The sequence below is a fragment of the Solanum dulcamara genome, chromosome 8 (assembly GCF_947179165.1).
Source record: "Solanum dulcamara chromosome 8, daSolDulc1.2, whole genome shotgun sequence".
NCBI classification, from domain to species: domain Eukaryota; kingdom Viridiplantae; phylum Streptophyta; class Magnoliopsida; order Solanales; family Solanaceae; genus Solanum; species Solanum dulcamara.
Window position 1 is genome coordinate 62,512,862 of NC_077244.1, and position 23,266 is coordinate 62,536,127.

Consider the following 23,266-nt stretch of genomic DNA (forward strand, 5'->3'; position numbering starts at 1 on the left):
ACAAAATTCAAGTGTGCTGATCTTCCCACTCTTCAAAAGGTTGCATTTTCTCAACATATCCAGTCTTCGTGCGCTCATATGGCCCAGTCTCATATTCTATAATCTTGCCTTGTCATCATCAGATAATTGTTGCATTGTAGATGCATTAACAGAGCCAATAATGGTACTTCCTGCTAATGTGTAGAGGCCATCCTCCAGCTTGGCCTTCAGCATGACTAAAGAACCTTTAGCCACCTTTATTGTACCTCCATCGCTCATGTACTTTTAGCCTTGATTATCTAGAGTACCCAGATATATCAAATTCTTCTTCAGATCAGGAACATGACGGACTTTTGTAATAGTCCTCACGATTCCATCATGGAAGCGAACCCGAATTAAACCAATGTCAACTAATTTACAAGTTGCATTATTACCTATTACTACAGTTCCTCCACTTTTCTCATAGCTGCTAAACCAATCTCTTCGAAATGTCATATGCAGAGTACAACCAGAGTCTATCACCCATTCATTGTCATAGACTCAATTATTGCATGATGTTGTTATTACATATTCATCATAAGAATTGTGTACCTGCTCAACAATGGATACACTCGCCTTTTCTTTAGACTTTGACATAGGAAAATCTCGTTCAAAGTGTCTCTTCTTGTGACAGCCCCAACACTCCACATTCTTCTTGTTCACACGAGATTTTGATCTGTGCTTTGATTAGCTCCTTCCCTATTAGCTAGTACGACTTCTTACAAAGAGCCCACTAACTTCATCCTCTTTGTCTCCTTCAAAATGCCTTCGCACATCACAAGGGTTAAGTTTTGCCGCACTTGCTCAAGAGTGATAGGCGTCTTTCTATACATCATTGAATTTTCAATATCATGATATTTTGAAGTCAATGAAAATAGCAAAGCACATGCAAGCGTCTCCTCATCCTTCTTAATTTCGGCAATCTGTAAGTCCATTACAAGTTTATTGAATGCATCTAAATGGTCTTGCAACAAAGTACCTGACTCCATCTTAAATGTGTGAAGACGCCGCTGTAACAACATCTTTGTTGTAACCGATTGTTTCTAGTAAAGCCCTTCCAGCCTATCCCATAGCTGTTTGGTCGTCTCCTCGATATTTGTACTCACTTCATAGAGCATGTTAGTTGCAAGGGATAGTTGGATTACACTCAATGCATCTCCTTCAATCTTTGCCTTGTCGGAAACCAATGTATTATCGGGGTACTTTTCGTCAATAGCGTGGACTGAACCTTCCCTCCGCAGTAACGCCATCATTTGGATTTTTCAGATATTGAAGTTGTTGCGCCCACTAAATCTATAAACTTCAAACTTCATGTAACTCATTTTTTACTTGTTCTTCCTCTTCTACTACAAAGTATTTGAAAATACAGAAAACCAAAGTAATTCTTTTCAGATATAGAAGTTCAAACTGTGCTGCAACCACAGAGCATACTCAGACAGAACCTTGGCTCTGATACCAATTCTTAGCAAAAATATAAAAATATAAAGAACAAGGAAGAACAACAATATTTAACGTGGTTCGGATCAGAATAATTCTACGTCCATCAAAGAACAACTGTCTTTATATTAACAAATAAAGGGGAGAGATCCCAAATACAATTAAGAGAATTGCTCTATCAATTTTCTAGTCTTCTAATGTATTTTGCAAATGCCTTAGAATATGAGAAGACAAGATAGAAATGTTTTTGAGGTATGTTTCAAATGAATCAAAAGCTACCTATTTATAGGAATAAATTCTTGCTCTTGATGTCATCCATGACATCACATTTTGTCGAGATGTCAAAGTTTATCAAACTTTCACCTATCAAGTTTACCAAATTTACACCTACCAAGTTACTACATTAGGACTATCTAGAATCTTGTCAATTTTAACATAAGCCTATTCCAAGTGATCAACAACAGTCCTGAAAATTTTCTTCTACATCAAATTCGAAACGAGGAATGAGCCTACACTGTTTGATTGCAGGATTCCACCAAGCAAACCGAACATCCATAAAATGTCCATTCTCTATTAAGAACACTCCATCAATTGGACCATGAATATTTCTGAAATCATTAACACCGTCGCAGTAATTAATCCGTTGATGTGTAGGTACACATCCTGGAAATATTTGATCAGGGAGTAAGTACAAATGAAATTGCCTTGTAGGCAGAGGTTCTGTTTCATAGTCAACACCGAACTTGGCTACAATTTTACGACTACCAATACTCGCGTTATCAAAGTGATCATTTCTGATAAAACTCGAGCTTTTGATGAGATAGCGCCAACTTTTACACACACGTTTGTATCGCAACAGTGATTGCACAGGCAACCTCGATAAAATAAGATAAGTAACAATTTCTTGTCGCGAATAGATCTCGGTGTTAGTTGTCATTCTGCTCAATTTATGTCCTGTAATAATATATGCAAAAATTCTGGTTATGAACAAACTATTAAAAATATGCCATTAAATAGAAAATTTATATTTAAATTGTTTCTACATACAGAAAGAAGTCATTTCAAATTATCTTTTTTTCTGATCTTTTGAGTGAGACATCTTATAATAAAGTGTAATAAAACATCAAATAAAAAATTTAGCGACTATCGATGCAATGACATTAATTCAATTGTCGCAAAAGAAAACTCTATTGCCACTAAATGTCTTTGTTTGATGCAGTGAATTCGCTTTACAGAAATATAAATGAAAAAAGATAAAGAAGGCAAATCATAAGAAATTAACACTCACCAGGAGAAATTAAATCCAGAACACTGCCAAAGAAGTTGAAAGAATTAAAGAGAGGAAAGGGATGAAATAAAAGTTTTCTGTATATATTATTAATGGTATGTACCTTGGTTTATATAGAAACATACAGTAGTTATAATAAAGACAAGAAGAGATGGGCTACATTTATCTTATTTAAATTTGTACAATATTCTACTTGCCCATAATTACATGGGCATAATTATATTTAAATGCATTAATTTAAATCTACTTGTGGAAGATTATATATATATATATATATATGTGTGTGTGTGTGTGGAGGAAGACTGTCCACGTGTGTGTCCACGTGTGTGTGCCCAAATAAGAGGGCTGAAGAGTTAAAACTCTTCAGCTTCTTCTTCTTTCTTCAGCGTCTTCTCTTCTCCTTTTTTAGGGTTTTCATCAGGTTTCTTCATCTTCTTCTTTTCTTTTTCTGCTTTGTGGTATTATTCTTCTCCAACATCCCCCCTCAAGTTGGAGGAGAGCGTTATTACCTTCAACTTGGGCAGGATCGCCTGATGAGAAACCCTAGAAAGGGGCTTAGTGAAGAGTTCGGCAAGTTGGTCTATGGAAGGAACAAACGAGAGAGTAATCAAACCAGATTGAAACTGTTGACGCACAAAATGACAATCTAGCTCAACATGTTTGGTGCGCTCATGAAAGACCGGATTTCGAGCTATATGGATGGCTGCTTGACTGTCTGAATGTAGCGGAATCGGAAGAGAAATTGGAGCAGAAAGATCATCAAGAAGGCGAACTAACCAAGTAAGTTCAGCAGTAACACGATGCATGGACCTGTATTCTGCTTCTACGGAGGACAGGGAGATCGAGATTTGTTTCTTCGATTTCCAAGAAATTGGAGCTCCTCCGAGGGTAATAAAAAAACCGCTGACCGATTTGCGTGAATCTTTACAGGATGCCCAGTCTGCATCGCAAAAAGCCAGTAAAGAAAATGATGGATCGGAAGAAAGTAGGATGCCCTGAGCTGGATCTGTGCTTAGGTAGCGTAAAACGCGTAAGGCAGCCGAGAAATGGGACAAACAGGGTCGTTGCATGTATTGACTCAGAGCAAGAACAGCAAAACTTAGATCTGGACGAGTGTTGGTCAAATAATTCAACTTGCCGACCAAGTGACGGTAAAGGGTGGGGTTATCCAAGCGAGGACTGTCGTCTGCTCGAAGCTTGAAGGAGGGATCCAGCGGAGAGTTAACAAAAGACAGATGAGATACATCGAATTCATGAAGAAGGTCCATGGTAAACTGCCGTTGATTTACAATAAATCCTTGATCCTCCCTCAAAATTTCCATGCCAAGAAAGTGGTGAATTTCTCCTAGATTTTTAACTCTGAATTCTGTGTTGAGGAAGCATTTGATATTTTCGAGTTCATTCAAATCGTTTCCAGTGAGAAGAATATCGTCGACATATACTGCTAAGATAGAAGTAAGTGTCCCATTGTGTTTGAAAAAGAGGGAGTAATCGTTCAAAGAGGAGGAATAGCCTTTGAAGGCTAAGGCTCCTGCAAGTCGAGCATACCACTATCGGGAAGCCTACTTTAAACCATATAAGGATTTCTTCAGAAGACAGACATGGTTAGGACTAGGAGGTGTCAGTCCCGCTGGAAACTTCATAAAAACTTCTTCTTGAAGGTCACCATGCAGGAATGCATTGTTGACATCCAATTCTGAAACAGACCATTTCTTTTTAGCTGCAATGGTAAGTAGGCACCGGATAGTGGTCATCTTCACAACAGGTGAAAAGGTCTCTCCATAATCTATTCCTTCTCTTTGTATATCCCCCCTCACGACCAGTCTGGCCTTCAGTCGTTCAATGCTCCCATTGGAAAGATGCTTTATCTTGTATACCCATTTGCAAGGTAAATCTCTCTTTCCTTTAGGCAGCAAGACGACATCCCAGGTGTGATTGGTTGCCAAGGCCTGAAGTTCGGAGTTCATGGCCTCTCTCCATGCTGGATGTTGGGAAGCCTGGTTATAGCAGCTAGGCTCAGTGATATTAGTGAGGGAGAGAATTAGTTTCTAATTGTGGAGGGATAAGGAGGAGAAAGCATAGCCCTTTGGCTTATGAGAGTGATCAAAACAAGTTGTCCATGAATCAGTGAATATTACACTATTGCAAATGTAATCTTTTAGATATCCAGGTTCGTGAGACATCCTGCTAGATCTTCTTGGTAGATCTGTTAAAGGAGCAAGGGCAGAAGTATCTGGTGATGTAGGTAGAGATGTTTGTTGAGGAAGTGTGGGTTCGGATTGGGGTCTGGAGGTAGAAGCATTAGGTGGAGGTACTGAGGGTGTAGCTGGGTAAAAAGGATCATGGATAGGTGGGGCTAAGTGGTTGTGGAAATTAGGATCATGATCTGAGGAAGAAGGGTAGTTCAAGAAAATAGGTGTGTGAGAGCTATCAGATGAGTTGAAAGGAAAATATGATTCATGAAATCTGACATCTCTGGATACAAACACTTTCCTTGTATCAAGAGTGTAACATCCCCTAAAAACGTTGTATACGATGTTTCAATTTTTGCCTAAACATGATACAGCCTCTGTATTTTGGTCATAACTTTTCATAGGAATATCCAAATTGAGTGATTCAAATTTCTGAGTAACCACAAGATCATTACCTACAACTTTTATGAAGACCATATTTTAAGATTCGGAGGTTAAGTAGGTCAAATAAATTAATCTTTGTAAGGTAGGATGCTGTGACGGAAATGAGTGTTTATAGAAAAAAAAAATATCTCACTGTAGGTTTATTTAAATTGGTTGATTCTTGAACGATATAAAACTAGACTTCCATATCTACAATTCTTATGAAGACACCAAATCCTAATAAGGAATTTATCTTAGTCAAACGTAGCTCCCAAAAAGAGTATTCTGTCAAAGATAACTCATTTCACCTACCATAGAAAGATCTAGATACATTTGACATCACTCATGACATAAATTGTCCTCCATTTAACATCATCCATTACATCAATATATTCCACTAAATTTTCAGATTTTTATTTATAATTATTTTATTTATTGTTAGGTCCTCTTTCCCACCTATAAATACCCACCTTATTTCCTCATTTTATTCATTAAGCTTTCTCAAGCAAATCTTCTCTCTATACACTTCTTTACACATTCTCAAATATAGTTTTAGTTCTTAGTAGTGAAGAAATACTATTCCGGTAATTCATATATTCCGGGTAGTACACAAAACGTTCCGGCAAGGAGAGAAGCTAGGACTCAAGAGTAGTCATTAAGTCTTCCGGTACCAACTAAAGCTTCAGTTTCCAGGTATGTAAGGTTTCAATGAGAGTATTCCTTCCACTCTTATGTCTAAATTATTTTGATTATATGATAAATTATGTTTATTTTCTTTAAGCTTTACTCTAAGTTATGTGGGTGTTTATCCATGGGTTCTTCCACCCATGTAGTCCAAAAACTCTTTCAATTAAATATCTTGATTTCAAGTAATATTTTCTTATGCTAATTCTTAATTTTACTTAATAGTATGAATCATGGTTAAACTAATGATTATTGCTCTATTTTGATGCAACATAATTTCATATGTATGAATTGATGGTTTACAAGTAATTCTTTTATTTATCTATTTAAAGGTTCTTGAAATTCATGGTGGATTGTTTAAAAGCATGATTTTTAATTAATGGATTTCAAAGTATTTATGTATATTTATTTACATACATATTTGCAAGTTGAAGTGATTTGAACCCACCTAATTTTACTATGTTTTTAATAAAGTTTGACTTGAAAGCTTTGACTCCAAATAAATGTTTATGAAAGCAATATAAAAAAAAAAGGAAGTGTTATTAAATGAAAGAATGATGAAATGATATGAATGATGGATTCTTTATGCAATAAGGACAATTCTTGCATATTTAAATTATCAAATGTTTTAATGAGCTATTCTACCGAATATGATGTTTGAATTCTCAAGTTATATGCTATGAATATTTTGAAGTATTAAACTATTCCATGGGATTGACTTAGCACCGAATGAGGCATTGAGGTGGGATTCGGTAAGGGAATCCTAGTAGCAACCCCTTGTCTCATTAACTATGTGCCAACATAGGAGCCCTTGTAGGCTTAGGCTAATGGATCCATAAATAGCCCTTAAAGTTAAAGTTAAAGAAATGAATAAAGTTGACGGAGTTCTACCTGACAAATAGTCTCCCCGGCCAACGTAGGGGGTTATGTTGGATTCCATGTAATAGCTCGCATGGTCTTAAATGTTGGTTATGGTTAGCTTCCCACAAAATGAATGTTTTAAAGGATATTCATATGATTTATTATGCATACATTAAATTATGTTTTATATTACATAAATATTTTAATGTTTCCTCAATGTTCATGCATCCTTACATACTTAGTACATTCAAAGTACTAATGCATACTCTTTTGCCTACATGATATCACCATGTAGGGATCAGTGCTCCTCCTCATTCTCCTTCACGTGGCTAGTTGATATTCCATTGAAGACTACTTTTGGTGAGTTCCCATGTTCCGGGAAAAATACTCCTTTATCTTTCTAGTTTATGATATGTTAAGATATTTTACTATGGAATTTCTTCTATTATGATTGAGGGTGAGCTAGGGACTTGTCTTAGCCCCGTTAAATCTAATAGTTAGAGGTGTTGTTGGACATATGTAAGTTGAAGATTTATTATGATTTCCGCTTGTTTATTTATCATCATTACCTATGAAAGGCTAAAAGAATACTAAGAGGCTTATTTGAGGTACTTTCGGGTTCCTCATTCGCCATGTCACGTCTAGGCCCTAGGCTTGGGTCGTGACAAAGAGATAACAGTTTATACCCCTTCTGCTGTAAAGGGTATCCCAGCAAAGCACAAGCAGTAGCCCTTTCATCAAACTTGTTTCTCCCTTGTCCCAGGGTGGAGGCATAACACAAACATCCAAAATTCCTCAAATGGTCATAAGTAGGTTCTTGTCTAAGAAGTACTGCATAAGGTGTTTGTCCCTTTAGAACACTAGATGGTAGTCTATTAATGATGTGAGTGGCAGTTAAAACAGACTCTCCCCAGTAAGTCATAGGCAATTTTGACTGAAACATCAATCCCCTTGCAATTTCTAAGAGGTGTCTATGTTTTCTCTCAACAGTTCCATTTTGTTGAGGTGTGGCAACACAGGACAATTGATGTAAAATTCCTTGAGAAGCAAGGAATGCTGATTCCTGTGTCCCTTTCCCCAATTCTAAGGCATTGTCAGATCTGATCATTTTAACCTTGACATTGAATTGTCTCTCTACCATGGATAGGAAACTTTTCAGTACAGGGAAAGCATTGCTTTTAGTGCTTAGTAAGAATGTCCATGTCCCTCTACTATAGTCATCTACTATGGTGAGGAAGAACCTGAAACCATTGTAAGTGCTACACTTGTAGGGTCCCCAAATGTCTATGTGAATGAGGTCAAAAATATGTGTGGATTTTATGCTACTAATAGGAAAGGGTTGTCTAGTGTGTCTAGCTCTAGGGCATATGTCACAAACAAGATCAGAAGTGGATTCACATGAAAGAAAACTTAAATGTTTCATTGCTGAAAATGGAAGATGTCCCAACCTTACATGCCAAAGTTTCACACTAGGAGTAGCATTAACATGTACTGAATTGAAAACTGAAAATGATTGTGGGATGGGATCTGAAGATACATCATTTGAATTAAAACTATTTCTAGATTTGTCAGTGTTGGAATCCAATAAATAGAGTCCTTCTCTAACTTCACCAAAAACTTGAGGACTCCTCACTGAAAGGTCCTGCAAGAAACATCCAGTAGCAGTGAATAGGACATCACACTGAAACTGAATACAGAACTTGTGAATTGAAAGTAAATTATACTTAAAGTCTGGCACAAGCAGTACATCAGTTATGACCTTCCCTGGCAAAATAGAGATGCTGCCTATATGGGTCACACTTACCTTGAAGGAATTAGGTAAATTAATGTTCAAAGGTATGGGGAGAGGTTTCAGAAATAAGAAGGAACTGGGATCAAAACACATGTGTTCTGAGGCTCCTGAATCAATTATCCAAGTATTTTGCTTAAGATTAGTGGGTACAGAATTTGAGTATTTAAGGATGGTACCAGCCACTGCATTTGCATTGATTCCTGTTTGTGTGAATTTGCTTTGCTTGTACATTTGTATCATCTCTGCAATCTGCTGCTTGCTAAACTATTCCTCAAAATTTCTATCACTGATTCCAGGATCTATCCTCCCAATGTCTTCATCTGCTTGCTGAGTCAAGGTTGCATTTGCTTTAATTTGAGGCTGATAGTTTCTGGAGTTGGTGAACTCAAAATCTGCAGGAAATCCATGTAGTCTGTAGCAATCATCATGCACATGCCCTGTTTTCCCACAATAAGTGCATGACAGGTTTGGATCATATTTCTTCTTTCCCTTAAACCTGTTCTGTGGCTTATCATGTCTCTGGTTCTGACCTGGATTGGTATACTTCTGGTATGTGCTTGTTCCTCTTATTGCTTGGTGTTTGAATCTCTGTGTATTTCTCCCCTGTCCATTGGCCATGAATGCTGCAAACTCAGCAAATAGTTTGTTGTCCTGTTGTTTTGCTTGACTTGCTGCCAGAAATGATCCAGAATCAGAGATGTAGTTTGTATTTGCATACACTTCCCTTTGGTTCTCATCCTGCAAAAGTAATGAATATGCAACATCCATTCCAGGTAAAGGATTCATCATAAGTATATTTTCCCTTGCCTGAGCATATACATCATTTAGTCCCATTAGGAATTGAATCAACCTTTGATCTTCTAGTGACTTTGTTAATTTTGCTTTACCATCACAAGTGCATTGACATGAGCAACAAACAATTACATTTATCCCATCCAATTCATCCCACCGTCTCTTAAGTTTGGTGAAGTATCCTGCAATGTCACTATTCCCTTGTATTAGACTTGTTAATTCCTTTTGCAGGTGATAGAGTTTGGCACCATTTGATTTGCCAAACCTCTGCTCCAGACTGTCCCAAAGTTCCTTAGCAGTTTTGGAACTCATTACACTGTCTGCAATGTCCTTAGAGAGTGCATTTGATATCCAACATATAATCATGTCGTTAACACAACTCCATTGTTCAAACTCTGCAGATTCCAGTTCTGGAGCCTTGCAGGTTCCATTGATGAAACCAAGCTTCTTCTTGGCTGATAGGGATAAGAGGATGGATCTTCTCCAACCTGGATATCCTCTTCCATCGAAAACATTGTTAACCAGTGTCATACCAGGTGAGTCTGAATTGTTTAAGTGGTAAGGATGGCTGCTTTCATACGTGTTTCCTTTCTCACCACTTCCTGATTTGACTTGAGTTGTTTCAGGCATTTTGAAGATGATATTGATGTAGATTTTGAAGATGAAACGGATGTGTCTTACACAGATCTGAGTTGAGCTTAGAGGTGCTCTGATACCATGAAAGAATTAAAGAGAGGAAAGGGATGAAATAAAAGTTTTCTGTGTATATTATTAATGGTATGTACCTTGGTTTATATAGAAACATACAGTAGTTATAATAAAGACAAGAAGAGATGGGCTACATTTATCTTATTTAAATTTGTACAATATTCTACTTGCCCATAATTACATGGGCATAATTATATTTAAATGCATTAATTTAAATCTACTTGTGGAAGATTATATATATATATATATATATATATATGTGGAGGAAGACTGTCCACGTGTGTGTCCACGTGTGTGTGCCCAAATAAGAGGGCTGAAGAGTTAAAACTCTTCAGCTTCTTCTTCTTTCTTCAGCGTCTTCTCTTCTCCTTCTTTAGGGTTTTCATCAGCTTTCTTCATCTTCTTCTTTTCTTTTTCTGCTTTGTGGTAGTATTCTTCTCCAACAGAAGTAAAAATCCAATTATGTGGGCTATCTATTTTGGATGAACAAGTGTGGCACCGAAAAATCATAACAGAAATGAGATGGAGGCCAGTAAATAAAGAAGAAACCAAAGTAAATAATATGTATGTACATGACACAAGTAAATGGGAACAACAAACAAACTGAGCGTAAAATTAGCTAACCACCAGCAAGTCCTCTTACAACTAAGATAAAAACAAATTCCCTAAAAGAATGGGAGGAAAGGATTGACTAAGCTGGGAAAACGACCATTTATTGGCTACGTTTAAGTTGGATTGATACCTAAATTGACCCTTCTTTCAACACATAAGGGACCATTTTTGTCATTTTCTCCATCTTTACCATTTCTTTTACTTCAATGATAAATACTTTAATTCGTACCACAATAACCAAGCCTTGATTTTAGTAAGTTGGAATTGAATGCATAAATCTTCATTTATCATGTTCCAGGTTAGAAAAATATAAAGAACATACTATACTTTTCCTTGAAAGAAACCAGAAAGCAAAACGGCGTTCCACGTTACTTAACTCCTCATCCTTACATGCAAATCAATGATATTACATACTATTTCTCCCCAAATGGAAAAAAAATACTCAACCAGCTAGAATTTAACTGAAGTACCTATTAATCAAAACAATGTTAGCAGCTCGATCACAGTCAAACCTAGCTAGTCAGTACACAACATACAACACTATATATAGTATTGACATTTCTTGACCAAAGCTCCAATGCAAAGTCATAGTGTCACCAGCAATATATAGATCTTTATCTTTTATTGTGCAAGAACAACAAAGTCATCTCATAATCTTCCAGACTTGAGCATAGAATAAGACTAGAGGGACTCGTTCCTTTTGCCCTTTGTTTACCCCGACAAGGATAGTTGTCCAATGTATCTACAGGTTTTTACAGGGAAACCTTGCCACATTTATACATAAGTGCTTTATTCTTCTATACAAGTACGTGTAGATGAGCTTTCAGGTTCGGAACTTTTCTAGTAAACCTCCGAAGAAAAAGCTTGTCTTAGCCAGACCACCAGTTTCAGGTGCCTTTGCAGATGTTGGGACTTTCTTCACGTTAAGCATCATTGTCTGTCCAATTTCTTCACGCAGTCTTTCAATCGTCTTCATCTCTACAGGGTTTCCAGACGCATCTGTTACGTAGAAGAAATTCTTTGCTTTCTCCCCAATAGTTGTGACACCAGCTCTAGTCACTGATAGCCCATTTTCTCGTAAGACTCTCGTAACTTCAGAAAGTAAGCCAACTCGGTCCTTGGCACACAACTCTAGGCTGAACCCCTGCATTTCAAAGGAATTAAGTACATTCCACTTGGTGGCTTTAGAATCTTGGGCATTTCCAAAGGTTCGTGCATGCCATAATGTTATAGATTGAAGTAACATATGAATGCGCGCTCGGAAGGCAATCATAACATTTAAAGTACGAGTCAGAAATAGAATAGTAGCAATGGCTAGTGTTCCAAAGTATAATATTAGATGACCACATCCTACTATCAAACTTACACATTCATCCCAATGCAAAATAAAAAATTGTGCATGTTCATGGACCTAAGCTTAGAAAAAAATCAGATTTGCGTTATTGTTTGGATTCATCAATACCAGGCAATCACAGACATGGAATGAAAGTTTATCTATGCAATAGTCCTTGATACTTTCTTAAAGTGGAGATCACCTTAACTATGAATTATTTATAAGTAAAGAGACCTTTGTCTATTTGATAAAGTAGTTCAAAATGGGGGTGAGGCTGGGGGACTTGTTCAGGATAGTGTGGGCGGTGGGGGAGGGGGCAGAGCAAGAATCTGTTTGGATCTAACAAATGGTGCATTGGTTCCATAAAGCCTATTTGTTTAACTGAAGGACGAGAAATTTGGCAATTTCTTAAAGAGACAATATCATTCATTGGATTTTCTTATACCCCAACTCAATGAAAAGATAGGAAGAGATGTAACATTAGAGGTGGCAGATCACAATCTTGAGAAACATTCAAGACATGTTAAGAGGAGTGGATAATCTCGCCTTACCTCACTTATCCTTCGCCGAATCGCAGCTTCAATACACTTCACAACCCTTTCCTTCTCCGCTTCAGATTCCAGAGTGCAACCATCCATGTGGCGAATAAAATATTCCTATAAATTCAGTTGTCTTTGTATTACATATTGGAATCAGAGCCTAATGACAATCTATCAGTGTGACTCTAACATAGATACCACTTTGAAACTGGAAAGAATCTTAGGTACTATAGCATAAGCTAAACTAGACTTTTTTTTGGAGGGGGGGGGGGGTAGGGGGGACCATTCATGTATTTTATTTCTTTAAGAATTACACTAATCAGTAACCAAAACTTATATGGTGATGGATGAAGCAATGATGAATTGTTAAAACAGAAATAAATTTTAACAAAGGTATTATAAAATAAAATGATCCATCCTCTGTATGTAAGTTTATATTAGCAGTCATCAGAATTACATAATCAGATTACCTGTGATGCAGAGGGACCATCTGATGAGATAGTGGCATGGAAAACAGCATACTGCATGTCTGTAAGGGTGCATACAATGTCAAACATAAGCTTTGCTCTATCCTTGCAACTTACACTGACCACTGAGTACCCTTTCTCGACACAGCTTTCAATTCTGACATCTGGTTTGGAATTAGGAGGGTATTCTATCTCCATTTCCAGACAACCACCTTCGTAGTCCCTATCAGCAAAGAACATCTGATGAAGCCTTCGATCAACATGAGTGCTACCAACTGAGAAAGTAGCACGAGCCCCACTCTCATCATCCTCACGTCCACGAAGAATGTTATTGAGCTGCTCCTCCATGACACACAATCTAGATTCTTCGTCCTCATCAAGGGATGAACAATTATCATTGATATAAAGGACACATGCTATGCGCCTATTATGAGTCCAAACCTCAGCAGCAGCGACATTAAAATGAAGATTGGCTAGAACAGCAGAAATTTCTGATAGAAGACCAGGACGATCCCTGCCTATAAGCTCAATGGTGGTGTAATCACCCACAGAGTTCTCTCCTACCTTTCTACCTGGCCGAGTCTTTAATATGCCTGATGTGTAACCTTCAGGTCCTAGAGCCTAATGTAAGAAATTCAATGAAATAGTTAATAACTTGGATAAAAACTACAACTTTTTCTCAGGTAGATATGTTTACAGTTCCAGTCATCTAGATGACACAGCTAAATTTTCTCCGCAAAAATATGATCTTACTGGGTAGTCACTAGGTAAAATATGATCTTGAATACAAAGTTCAGGAAAGCCTAACCACAACTCATGTGAAAAAAAGAAAAAACTGCAGTAAAAGTGAAGATTACAATAGCCTTGCTCATGACTGAAACACATAAGTAAAATAGGGAAATCCAAACACATTATCAGGAACTACTCAGTTTGTGGAATTGGGAATTCTTATCTAACAAATGAGCAGCTATTGTGTTACAACTTTTAGTCATCACGGATATCTGAATAGTTGCTTGACTTTTGCTGTGTTCTGAATAGTCATAGAGTCCCAAAAGTAAAACTCTTATATATGCTAGGTGCAATAAAATGCATGAGTAGAAATGTCATTGGCAATGCCTGCATATAAATCCAAAGTAATATATCAACTACAATTAGCTTGGAGTTGCATGATTTTATAGCAAACTTTGAAGATGCTACATATTAGTTTATCCCTCTTTCCCTTCTTTTGTATACTATCATAGTAGGAACTGTCAAAGTAATTGTTGTTTTATCCCCGCATTAATTTTGTATAGACCATAGAAATATGAAATCAAAAGGTGAGAAAAATAAGGGATACTTTACCTTTTCTATATGACCAATAGTATTGCTGTCTGTAACCTTGTTGCCATGTTGATCAGTAACATGAAAGACTGTTAAAGTTAAAAAGAAATGAAATTAGCACAATTTTTCCCAGCTGAGTTCCCAAGTCTTTAGAATATTATATGCAGATAGGACAGAACTAGAAAAGAGTATTAAAGGAGGAACAGCAGAAGGTTGATACTTTTGCAAAGGGCCAAAAAGCTGGCCAAGTGGAAAAAGTTTACATGGCCACCAATTAAACCTACCATTCTTTTTATACGAGAAATTGAAAACATACTAGTAACTCTATAACCACCACTGTCTAAGAAACATGAATTTGGGTATTTATCTGGATAGAAGTCTGAGCTTGTAATGAAATAGTGTAGAACGTGATCCATATCCAGAAGTAGTGGAGGAAGAAGTTTGTACAAGGGAATTCAAAAAGATACGAGATGTCACAATTGTTATTTGAACCTATGACCTAAAACCAGGGGCGGAACTATTTGTTAGAAATTCACAGAATATGTACAAACAATAAACTACACAAACCATAAACTTTATATTCAGAACCCATAAACTTCAAATTTTGGATCTGCCTTTGCTCAAAACAACTTTTGCATTCCCTTCACTACACATGAAACTTCCATTATGTCAAGGGAATTGACCAGTTTATATAGCCAAAAGAATTCGTTTTAGCACTATTTGCGTTGTATCATTTTTTGAGGAAGGGGATTCAATTGACCCCACTTACTTATATCTATTTCCGGCCCTAATATCCAGTTCCCTAGAGTAGCTTTGAAAATTGCAACTAAAAGAGTTTTAAATGAACTCAAATGAGAACAGAGAACAGAGAACCTCGAGCAAATACTTGGACGTGTCTTCTTTACCTGAAAATACTAACAAGAAACAATAGACTTACCATCCATGAACCACCCGCCATCAGAGGATATGTAGGCTTTGGTAATTACAAGATCAAGGTCGGTCAGAATTTGCACCACTTCTAGCAGTATTCCAGGTTTGTTGATACTGTCAACCTGAGGAAGAACATGAGGTGGGTACTTTTGATTAAAAAATTAAAATAATAGTAAACTGATGTTTTATAAGAACCATTCAGCTTATTAGATACTATTAAAAATGATTAAAGAAAAGCTGCGATCAGCCAATGTCCAGATACTATTCCACCATAAGCGTGTTAAGTCATATAAGCTTAGCTATTTATCACATACAAGACCAAATATAACTTTTGCAGTAAGCTTGGTAAGTCAATTTATGCACCTCTTGAAGAGAAACTGGAGGCAGTGTTATTCTTGTATCAAAGTTAGCAAACCAGAAACAATAAAGATGAAAATAAAAACAATACCCGAGTCCACAGAATTCACTGTGTGTCCTTAAGAAATTTAATCCCCTCACTGTACCCGAGGTTATGGATTATTTTCTCCCAAGATAAAACGGATAAACTATTAAAGAAGTAGTGGTACCTCAAACTTCAATAATTTCAATGAACTCAAAAGCCAGAATCACACAAAGACTCAACTTTGTTTGAAAGAAAATATATGCAGAAGAGGGAGAAATCCAATGTTTTCAAAATGAAAGGAAAATTATCTATTTATAGACAACAAAGGGTAGTGTGAACATGTACTTATTGTGGCTTATCGGAAAAGTCACAACCATTCGCAAAAGTCACAACCTTTCAAAAAAGTCACAACTCTTCAAAAAAAAATCACAACTTTTTTAAAAAGTCACAGCCTTTCGAAATGGTCACAACTCTTTGGAAAAGTCACAACCTTTCGAAACGGTCATAACTCTTTAGAACAAGCACAACCTTTCGTAATGGTCAGAACCTTTTATTTTTCATTCATACCTTTAAAACCCAACAATCCCCCACATGAATGGGGAATGACTATTGTTAAAACATATGCATGAAAAACGGTTTGATTCATAAGTAAGGATTAATTGCATCTGGATAAGTAGGTTTTCCTTTGAACTTTCTGTAGTGAACATATATTATCGGATATACTCGGCCAATCGGTAGATTTGATATCTTTGAACCGTCAAACTTTAGTGTATGCCTAGACAACATAAGTCACACAATCAACCCTTTAACTGTTTTTGGTTCTCATTATTTTGTTCGTTTCAGCCATGAACACTTCTTGGTTCAAAGTTATCATTGTAATCTTAAGAGCTTATTGAACTGTGGCAAGAGAGCTTCATCTCATCAAAAGTTCTTCAGCATAAAAAATTAGAAAAAGAAATATCACTCAACATTCTTAAGGTTGAAAAAATTACCTTCACTAGAGTGCAATCCTTGCAACTCGCATTGTCCACAGAAACCCTAATAGCATCAAAATATTATCAGTAAAACCACATGAAATGAGGTGTTAAGTATGAAGCAATTCAATTGACATCAATGATATTTTTCCATTGATTCAAAGAAGACTGACAAGTTTCCATATCTTGGTAGAAGTGACATTCTTAATGGTCATTAGAACTGTATAATATCTAGACTGGCCAATGAAAGTAAATAAAACGTAGTGAAGGCAAGCAGGGCTGGGAAAATGGAAAAAGCTAAAAGTAGAAAAGCTCAACCTTGGAGGATTTATTCTGATACTTAAGGTCTCATATTCAGGATCAAAATAAGGCCCATAACTCCTTGCCATATGAACAACACTCCTGTAGTCAACAAAGATACTTCCAGTTTTTCCTTTACATCGAAAGTAGCCAATTTTTCTCTATAGCAGCTGACTGGCCTACTCATCCATGATGACAATGATAGCAAATTAAACCAGCATTTTACCTGCCAAAGATGACACAATAAATTCACGAGCAAATGTATGTGGCTGTAAGTAGCAGGCCCTTGAAAAAGAAATGCTAGAAACCGAAGTACTTTTCTAGCTAGATTTCCTGTAAAGCATTTAAAGCTTCTAGTTATTATGCAATATGTATGCATAGTAGATAAAGCAAATGGTTGTACTACTCAACAGTTCAGAAACTGATGAGATGGTAGAATATAGTCAAATCTAGATTCTACGAAGGAAAAATCAAAATGCAATCCTAAGATCAAGGAGAAAGCAACATGAATCCATGGTCTAAAGTCATTCCTTCAGAGCTTTAACCTAACAATATTCATACAGTTCAAAGTTTTTAGTTCTATCATTGCTCTGATTACAACTTCTTGAGGTCAATCTATCAAATTCAAAGCAGAGTTTCAAGAATAATGATGAAGCGCACAAGCTTCTGGCTTTAACTCCCAGATCCTCATAACGTGCTTATAGACCATAGTAGAATACAATGTTCTTAAGCTAGCATTTGAGGTCTCATATTGATAGGTCATCTGTTGCTTGAGATCTCAAGAAACTTGAAGTTTGCTTGAAATTTTGTATAAATTGCTTAGAATGTTATTAAATTAAAATAAAAAAAGGTTAACCTTTTGCAAAGATTTTCAATAAGTTCCTAGAAATCTTTCAAGAACAAAACTGCAAAACAACTCAAACAAAACTTCAAAACAAGAAAAAAATGTTCCAAATTCATTTCAAGGCAGGGGTAAGGCTGCTAACACATCACTCTCTCAAAACCCCACTTGTGAGAGATAATAGCTCAGAGTCATCTCGACCATAAGGCCACTAAAGCATTCGCTTGGGGCTCCCACTTTTTCCCAAAGATGTATATATATTATACAGAATATATATATTGTTAAAAAAATCTCATGTATTTATAAATTTGAAAGAAATTTTTTGGGTACAAACTATAATAATTTTTTACCTCATTTAATATACGAATCGTTGTAATAATTGAGAAATGGAATAGTGTTTAGTTAATTGTAGCATCCTTTCTTATGTAGTTATCTATATTGTTCCCTCATTTATAGTCTAACTATTATTATAAACAAACATTATTATTCTTATATTTACTTTTTTTATTCTCCTTCCACTATTTTTATTCTCTCATTATCGAATATTCTAAAGTCTCTCAATCAGTCAAACATTTTACATTATGCAAAATCTATTGTTATTTGTTTATAAAAAGATCAAATTTAGTGTCTTCTTCAAATTTCAAACACTAAAACTAATCAACACTATTTTAATATCATTGTATCAAATTCAGTGCAACATTATTTCGATATCATTGTATAAACTATTCAAATTTTTTAGTCAAGTTCTATTATTTTAAGTTTATATTATTATTTTCCCTTTATATTATTATTTTCCATTGAAAATTTACATTATTTACATTCTTACTTCATAATGTCCGCGTATATCCTTCCTCTACAGACATTATTTGTAGGATAACACTACGTATTGTAATTATTCAATTTATATATGTCAATTAAAAAAATTAAGGCCTCCTTATGAAGTTTGGCTTTAGGCCCCAAACTTATTGAGATCTGTAATAGCCGGCCAAGATTTTAAATTCTATTTATTTTGAAAAATGCTTTTGTATGAAGCATTTTTTGAAAAAACATTTTTGTTGAGCAGCTGTTTATGTTTCGCTAATTAATCTGAGAAAAAAAAACTTTCTGTCAAGATTAGAGGAAAACTTGTGTTTGGCCAAGGTTCCAAAAGTATATTCAAGGGAAAAACTACTTTTTTTAACTTCTAAAAAACAACCTTTGTTACTACTCAAAAACACAGTATTTTTCCCCTGAAAGCTTGGTCAAACAACTAAACTTTCTAAAATAAATACTTTGTGAGAAATTTTAAAAAAAAAAACACTTTCAGCTTACCAGAAACTTGGTCAAACATGCTATAAGCAAAAGAATTTAGGAATAGTTTAGTTGAGAATGATAACTTTTTTCCTTGAATTACTCGACCAAAAATAAAAATATACTTCCCCTATTTCATTTTACTTGACCTCCTATATCAAATATTTCATTTTACTGGTTCATTTTAGCTAATCAAGAGACTTTTATTACTTTTCTCTCATACTAGCTTAGTATTAAATAACTACATATGGTAGTAAGTCGTCAAATTTATAGTTCCAAAACATCATTAAAAAGTTAGTTAATAAAATATATCTTTAATTAAAATTTTCTTAATGGGTATTCTTGATGGAGGGAGTATACTTCTTTTTCTTGAATTACTCAATAGGATTCTTGTAAGATGCTCCCTCCTCTAAAAAAAAAAAAAAAGTTGACGTGTTTTTCATTTACATGTCCCTTAAGAAAATACTAATTAGGAAGACTGTTGACCATAAGTATTTTGAGATAGATGGAGTAGTAATACTCAATAAGAAAAGTGTAATATCTATTATTTATTTATTACAGCATGATTAGGTATGTTGACAAACTCTTTATCAGAAAGTGAAGGATTTGAGTTAGATAATTCCTGTTCCACATCCAAAGTAGTGTAAAGGAGGAATTTGAGGAAGAAGAAAAGATGGAATGTGGAGGGAAAGGGTAAAAATGGAATTTGAGGAAGTTATTATGACGAAAAAGAAGAGGAGGAATGTAGAGAAAGGGGTAAATAAAAGGAAAGGATTTGATTCCAAGACTTTGATAGAGTATCCGTCTCAATCACGACTTTGAACCAGAGAAATTTCAACGGCCCTGATTTAATAACAAAATACACCACCAATTTGACCATCAAATCCAATCCACATAGAGATGTGTATCCGCCGAGAAAATAACAGACAATAACAGAACTTTCTCGAGAAAACAGACAACGACGGGCAATGAAGTTACTAGAAGCTTCCTTTTCTTAATCAATCAATTAATAATGGGTATGAAGATAAGCATAATCAGTGAGTACTTAATAAACTGAAAATAAAAAAAGCTTTTTAAGTTTGAACTTACAGATTGTGGAAGGATGCAGTTGCAGAGTAATTAAGTAGGAATCCAGTTGTTCATACATTAACTCTCCTCTAATTTGTTGATTTTGAAGAGAAAAGAGAGAATGTTTGGAATTAAATAGAAGGAGAAAAAGGAAAAGTGGAGAAACTTTCGACGTAGGAGTAGCACTTGTGCTCCTCCTCTTCTTCCTCAGCTCCCACTTTCTCTCTCTCTCTCTCTTATGTGTTAGTAGCAGCCTATACCTAAAGTGGGATCTGTGTGTAAACAATTTATTTCCCCGCTCGCTTTTTGGAAACATTAGTAGTATTTCTTCATGTGTTACTCCCTCGGTCCCTCCATCCCATATTACTCCGTTATTTTACTAAAAATAATTGTTTCATATTACTATTTTCGTTCATCTTTTAATTACTCATTATATTAAAAAATAAATATTTAATAATATTTATTTAATTTAGTTTCTAATTTATATTTATTATTAATTTATGGACATTTTTTTATTATATTTTTTAAGACATTGTATTTATTATATTTAAAGGGTGATATGATAAAATTACTTTTCTATTTATAGTTTTTTAAGAATTGTGAAAAGTCAATAGTGGACAAGTAAAGATAGACGGAGCTAGTAGTTTTTTACCTTATTAAATTAAAAAAATTGTTAATTAATTTTTTTTTTATATTGCTCTTACAATTAATTCTCTTGGAAAGTATTAACATTTGTTTGTAAGATTTTCAAGAAGTTTTTTAAAGGGTGAATTAGTAAAATTATCTTTTTAGTTATGATTTTTTAAAAAGCGTATAAAAAAGAAAATGACCAACTAATATAGGATAGAGAGAATAATTTCTTTTTCTAATTTTGATTTGATACGAAATTTTAAAAAAAAATAAAAGAGAAATATATTTTATAATCTCAAATTCAAAATAATTAAACAAATGTTAAAAAAATATTATTATTATGATCTTAAACATATCACGTGACAATTATAATTAAATAATTTGAAAAAAAATCTAAAAAAATGAATTAAAAAGGAAATAGTATAAAGTAAGAATAGCAAATTAAAACGAAGATTATTACAGAATATATATTTAAGGTCTTTTATCAAGGTAATAATGCAGCGTTCCAGATGTCGCCACCTAACGCAAATACAACTGTCAAACGCTAAATGACCCTCACCTCATATATATCTATATATAGAGAGAGATATTTTGAATCTCATTAACGCAAGAGTAGATGATGATAATGGTTATGGGGTTTAAAATTTACCTTATGGTTACAAGTTCAAATCCCTCAGAAGAGGTAGGGGTAGGCCGAAGAAATATTGGGGAGAGGTGATCAGACAGGACATGGCGCATTTACGACTTACCGAGGACATGACCCTGGATAGGAGGGTGTGGAGGACACACATTAGGGTAGAGGGCTAGTACATATTGGTTTTATTCTCCCTTATTCGTAGGCGTATTAACGCACTATGATTTCTTGTACTCTGTTGTATGTTATTTATGGTATTTATGTTATTATCCAATAATAATATGTACTGTTTTTTGTGCTTTGATTATACTATTGTTTGAACCGTTTTCGTTATCTACTTATTTACTCTAATATTCTTGTCTGACCTTGTTCTATGTTTTTATTGAGCCGAGGGTCTTTCGGAAACAGCCGTCCTACATTGGTAGGAGTCAGGTGTGCGTACACTCTACCCTCCCCAGACCCCACGATGTGGGATTTCACTGGGTTGTTGTTGTTGTTGTTGTTGTTGTTACAAGTTCAAATCCCAAACATAATTTAGTTGAATCTGAATGGAGCCCAAACACCTTCGAGAGTTGTGATTGGATAGTAAAACTAGTTACTTTCATTCAAATTAAATGTCTAACTTTGAATATTAAAATGTTGAATAATTAATAATGCTTATTATCAACATATGAATATATAACAATTCCCAATTTAAGTTAATAATCACTAAAATTGTAATGACGCTGAAGGTTATTTTTCCCAAGTCACATTTGATTAATATCTGATGTCAGTTTCGTGGATTTTCTCGAAAAGTTGAGCTTTTTGGTAAACTTTGAATTTTAGTGGTTTAAATAACTCAAAAGTGGTATTTGATGTCATTTGGAGTTTCGCGTCTCGAAACGGAATTCTGTCAATTCCATCAATTTAGAAATGTTGAAATTGATCTAATAGAGTTGACAGAATCAAATTCGGGATTATATCGTGAATTTGAGGTATGGAGTTGAAAATCTTTGAGTTTTTGGCTATATAATTGACTTTGATCAACATTTGAGGATCGTGTAATTAAAATTGAATTCTGACGACTCCATTGGATTCGGAGGGTGATTTTAGGTCTAGGAAGAATTCCTGAGTATTTTTTGGAAGCTCCGGGGGGATTTTAGTCTTTTTTAGGTTTGAAATTTGGTTTGGTTGCGACTTATCAAATTTCGGGTCAAGGAGACCTCGAAATCAAATTTTGACAGTTTCGTTGAGTCCGAAATGTCAAATTTAGTAGGGTTGTATAATATGATTTGTGTGTACAGAATATCGAATGAATCTCGAGGGTTATTTCAGAGACTTTTGAGACTTGGAGTTGCTGTGATTATTCTCCACTGGTGCAGACCTCGTGATCGCAAGCGGGGTGGTTGCAATCGCGACGCTCGCTTAAGCGAGCCTCCCCTTCGCGAAAGCGAAGGTCGGAGTGGGGTGAGGGAGTCGCAATAGCGATAGATGACCCACTTTAGAAGGAGAGGCAGGGGTCGTGAAAGCGACCAATTGATCGCGAAAGCGAGGTTCGCTTAAGCAAACCCCCAATCGCTTAAGTGACATCTGAGGGGGGGATTGGCCAGGGTTTATGTTATTTTCACCATTTTTAGAACGTTGGAACTCGGTAGGGGCGATTTGGAGAGAGAATATTTGTGGGATTCCATTGGGTAAGTTATTTTAACTCCATTTCGTCAATTTCCAATGATTAATTGTTGATTTTAACATGAGCTTGAGGATTTTAATTG

The 23,266-nt window shown here is 35.4% G+C and overlaps 2 protein-coding genes across 2 annotated transcripts; both read right to left on the reverse strand.

Moving 5' to 3' along the window:
* Positions 1 to 1,909: 1,909 nt before the first annotated feature.
* Positions 1,910 to 2,392, reverse strand: LOC129900039 (putative F-box protein At3g51171). Its single transcript, XM_055975020.1, has one exon. The coding sequence runs from the start codon at positions 2,390 to 2,392 to the stop codon at positions 1,910 to 1,912; it is 483 nt and encodes a 160-aa protein (XP_055830995.1).
* An 8,784-nt stretch (positions 2,393 to 11,176) lies between these two features.
* LOC129900019 (ACT domain-containing protein ACR3) lies at positions 11,177 to 20,524 on the reverse strand. The gene is made up of 8 exons (XM_055975008.1): positions 20,273 to 20,524; positions 17,071 to 17,278; positions 16,771 to 16,816; positions 15,404 to 15,518; positions 14,488 to 14,555; positions 13,150 to 13,767; positions 12,692 to 12,796; positions 11,177 to 11,951 (listed from the first exon to the last, which is right to left on the reverse strand). Exons 2-8 carry the CDS (start codon positions 17,139 to 17,141, stop codon positions 11,631 to 11,633), a joined length of 1,344 nt encoding a protein of 447 aa, XP_055830983.1. The 5' UTR covers positions 17,142 to 17,278; positions 20,273 to 20,524; the 3' UTR covers positions 11,177 to 11,630.
* Between the last annotated feature and the right edge of the window lie 2,742 nt (positions 20,525 to 23,266).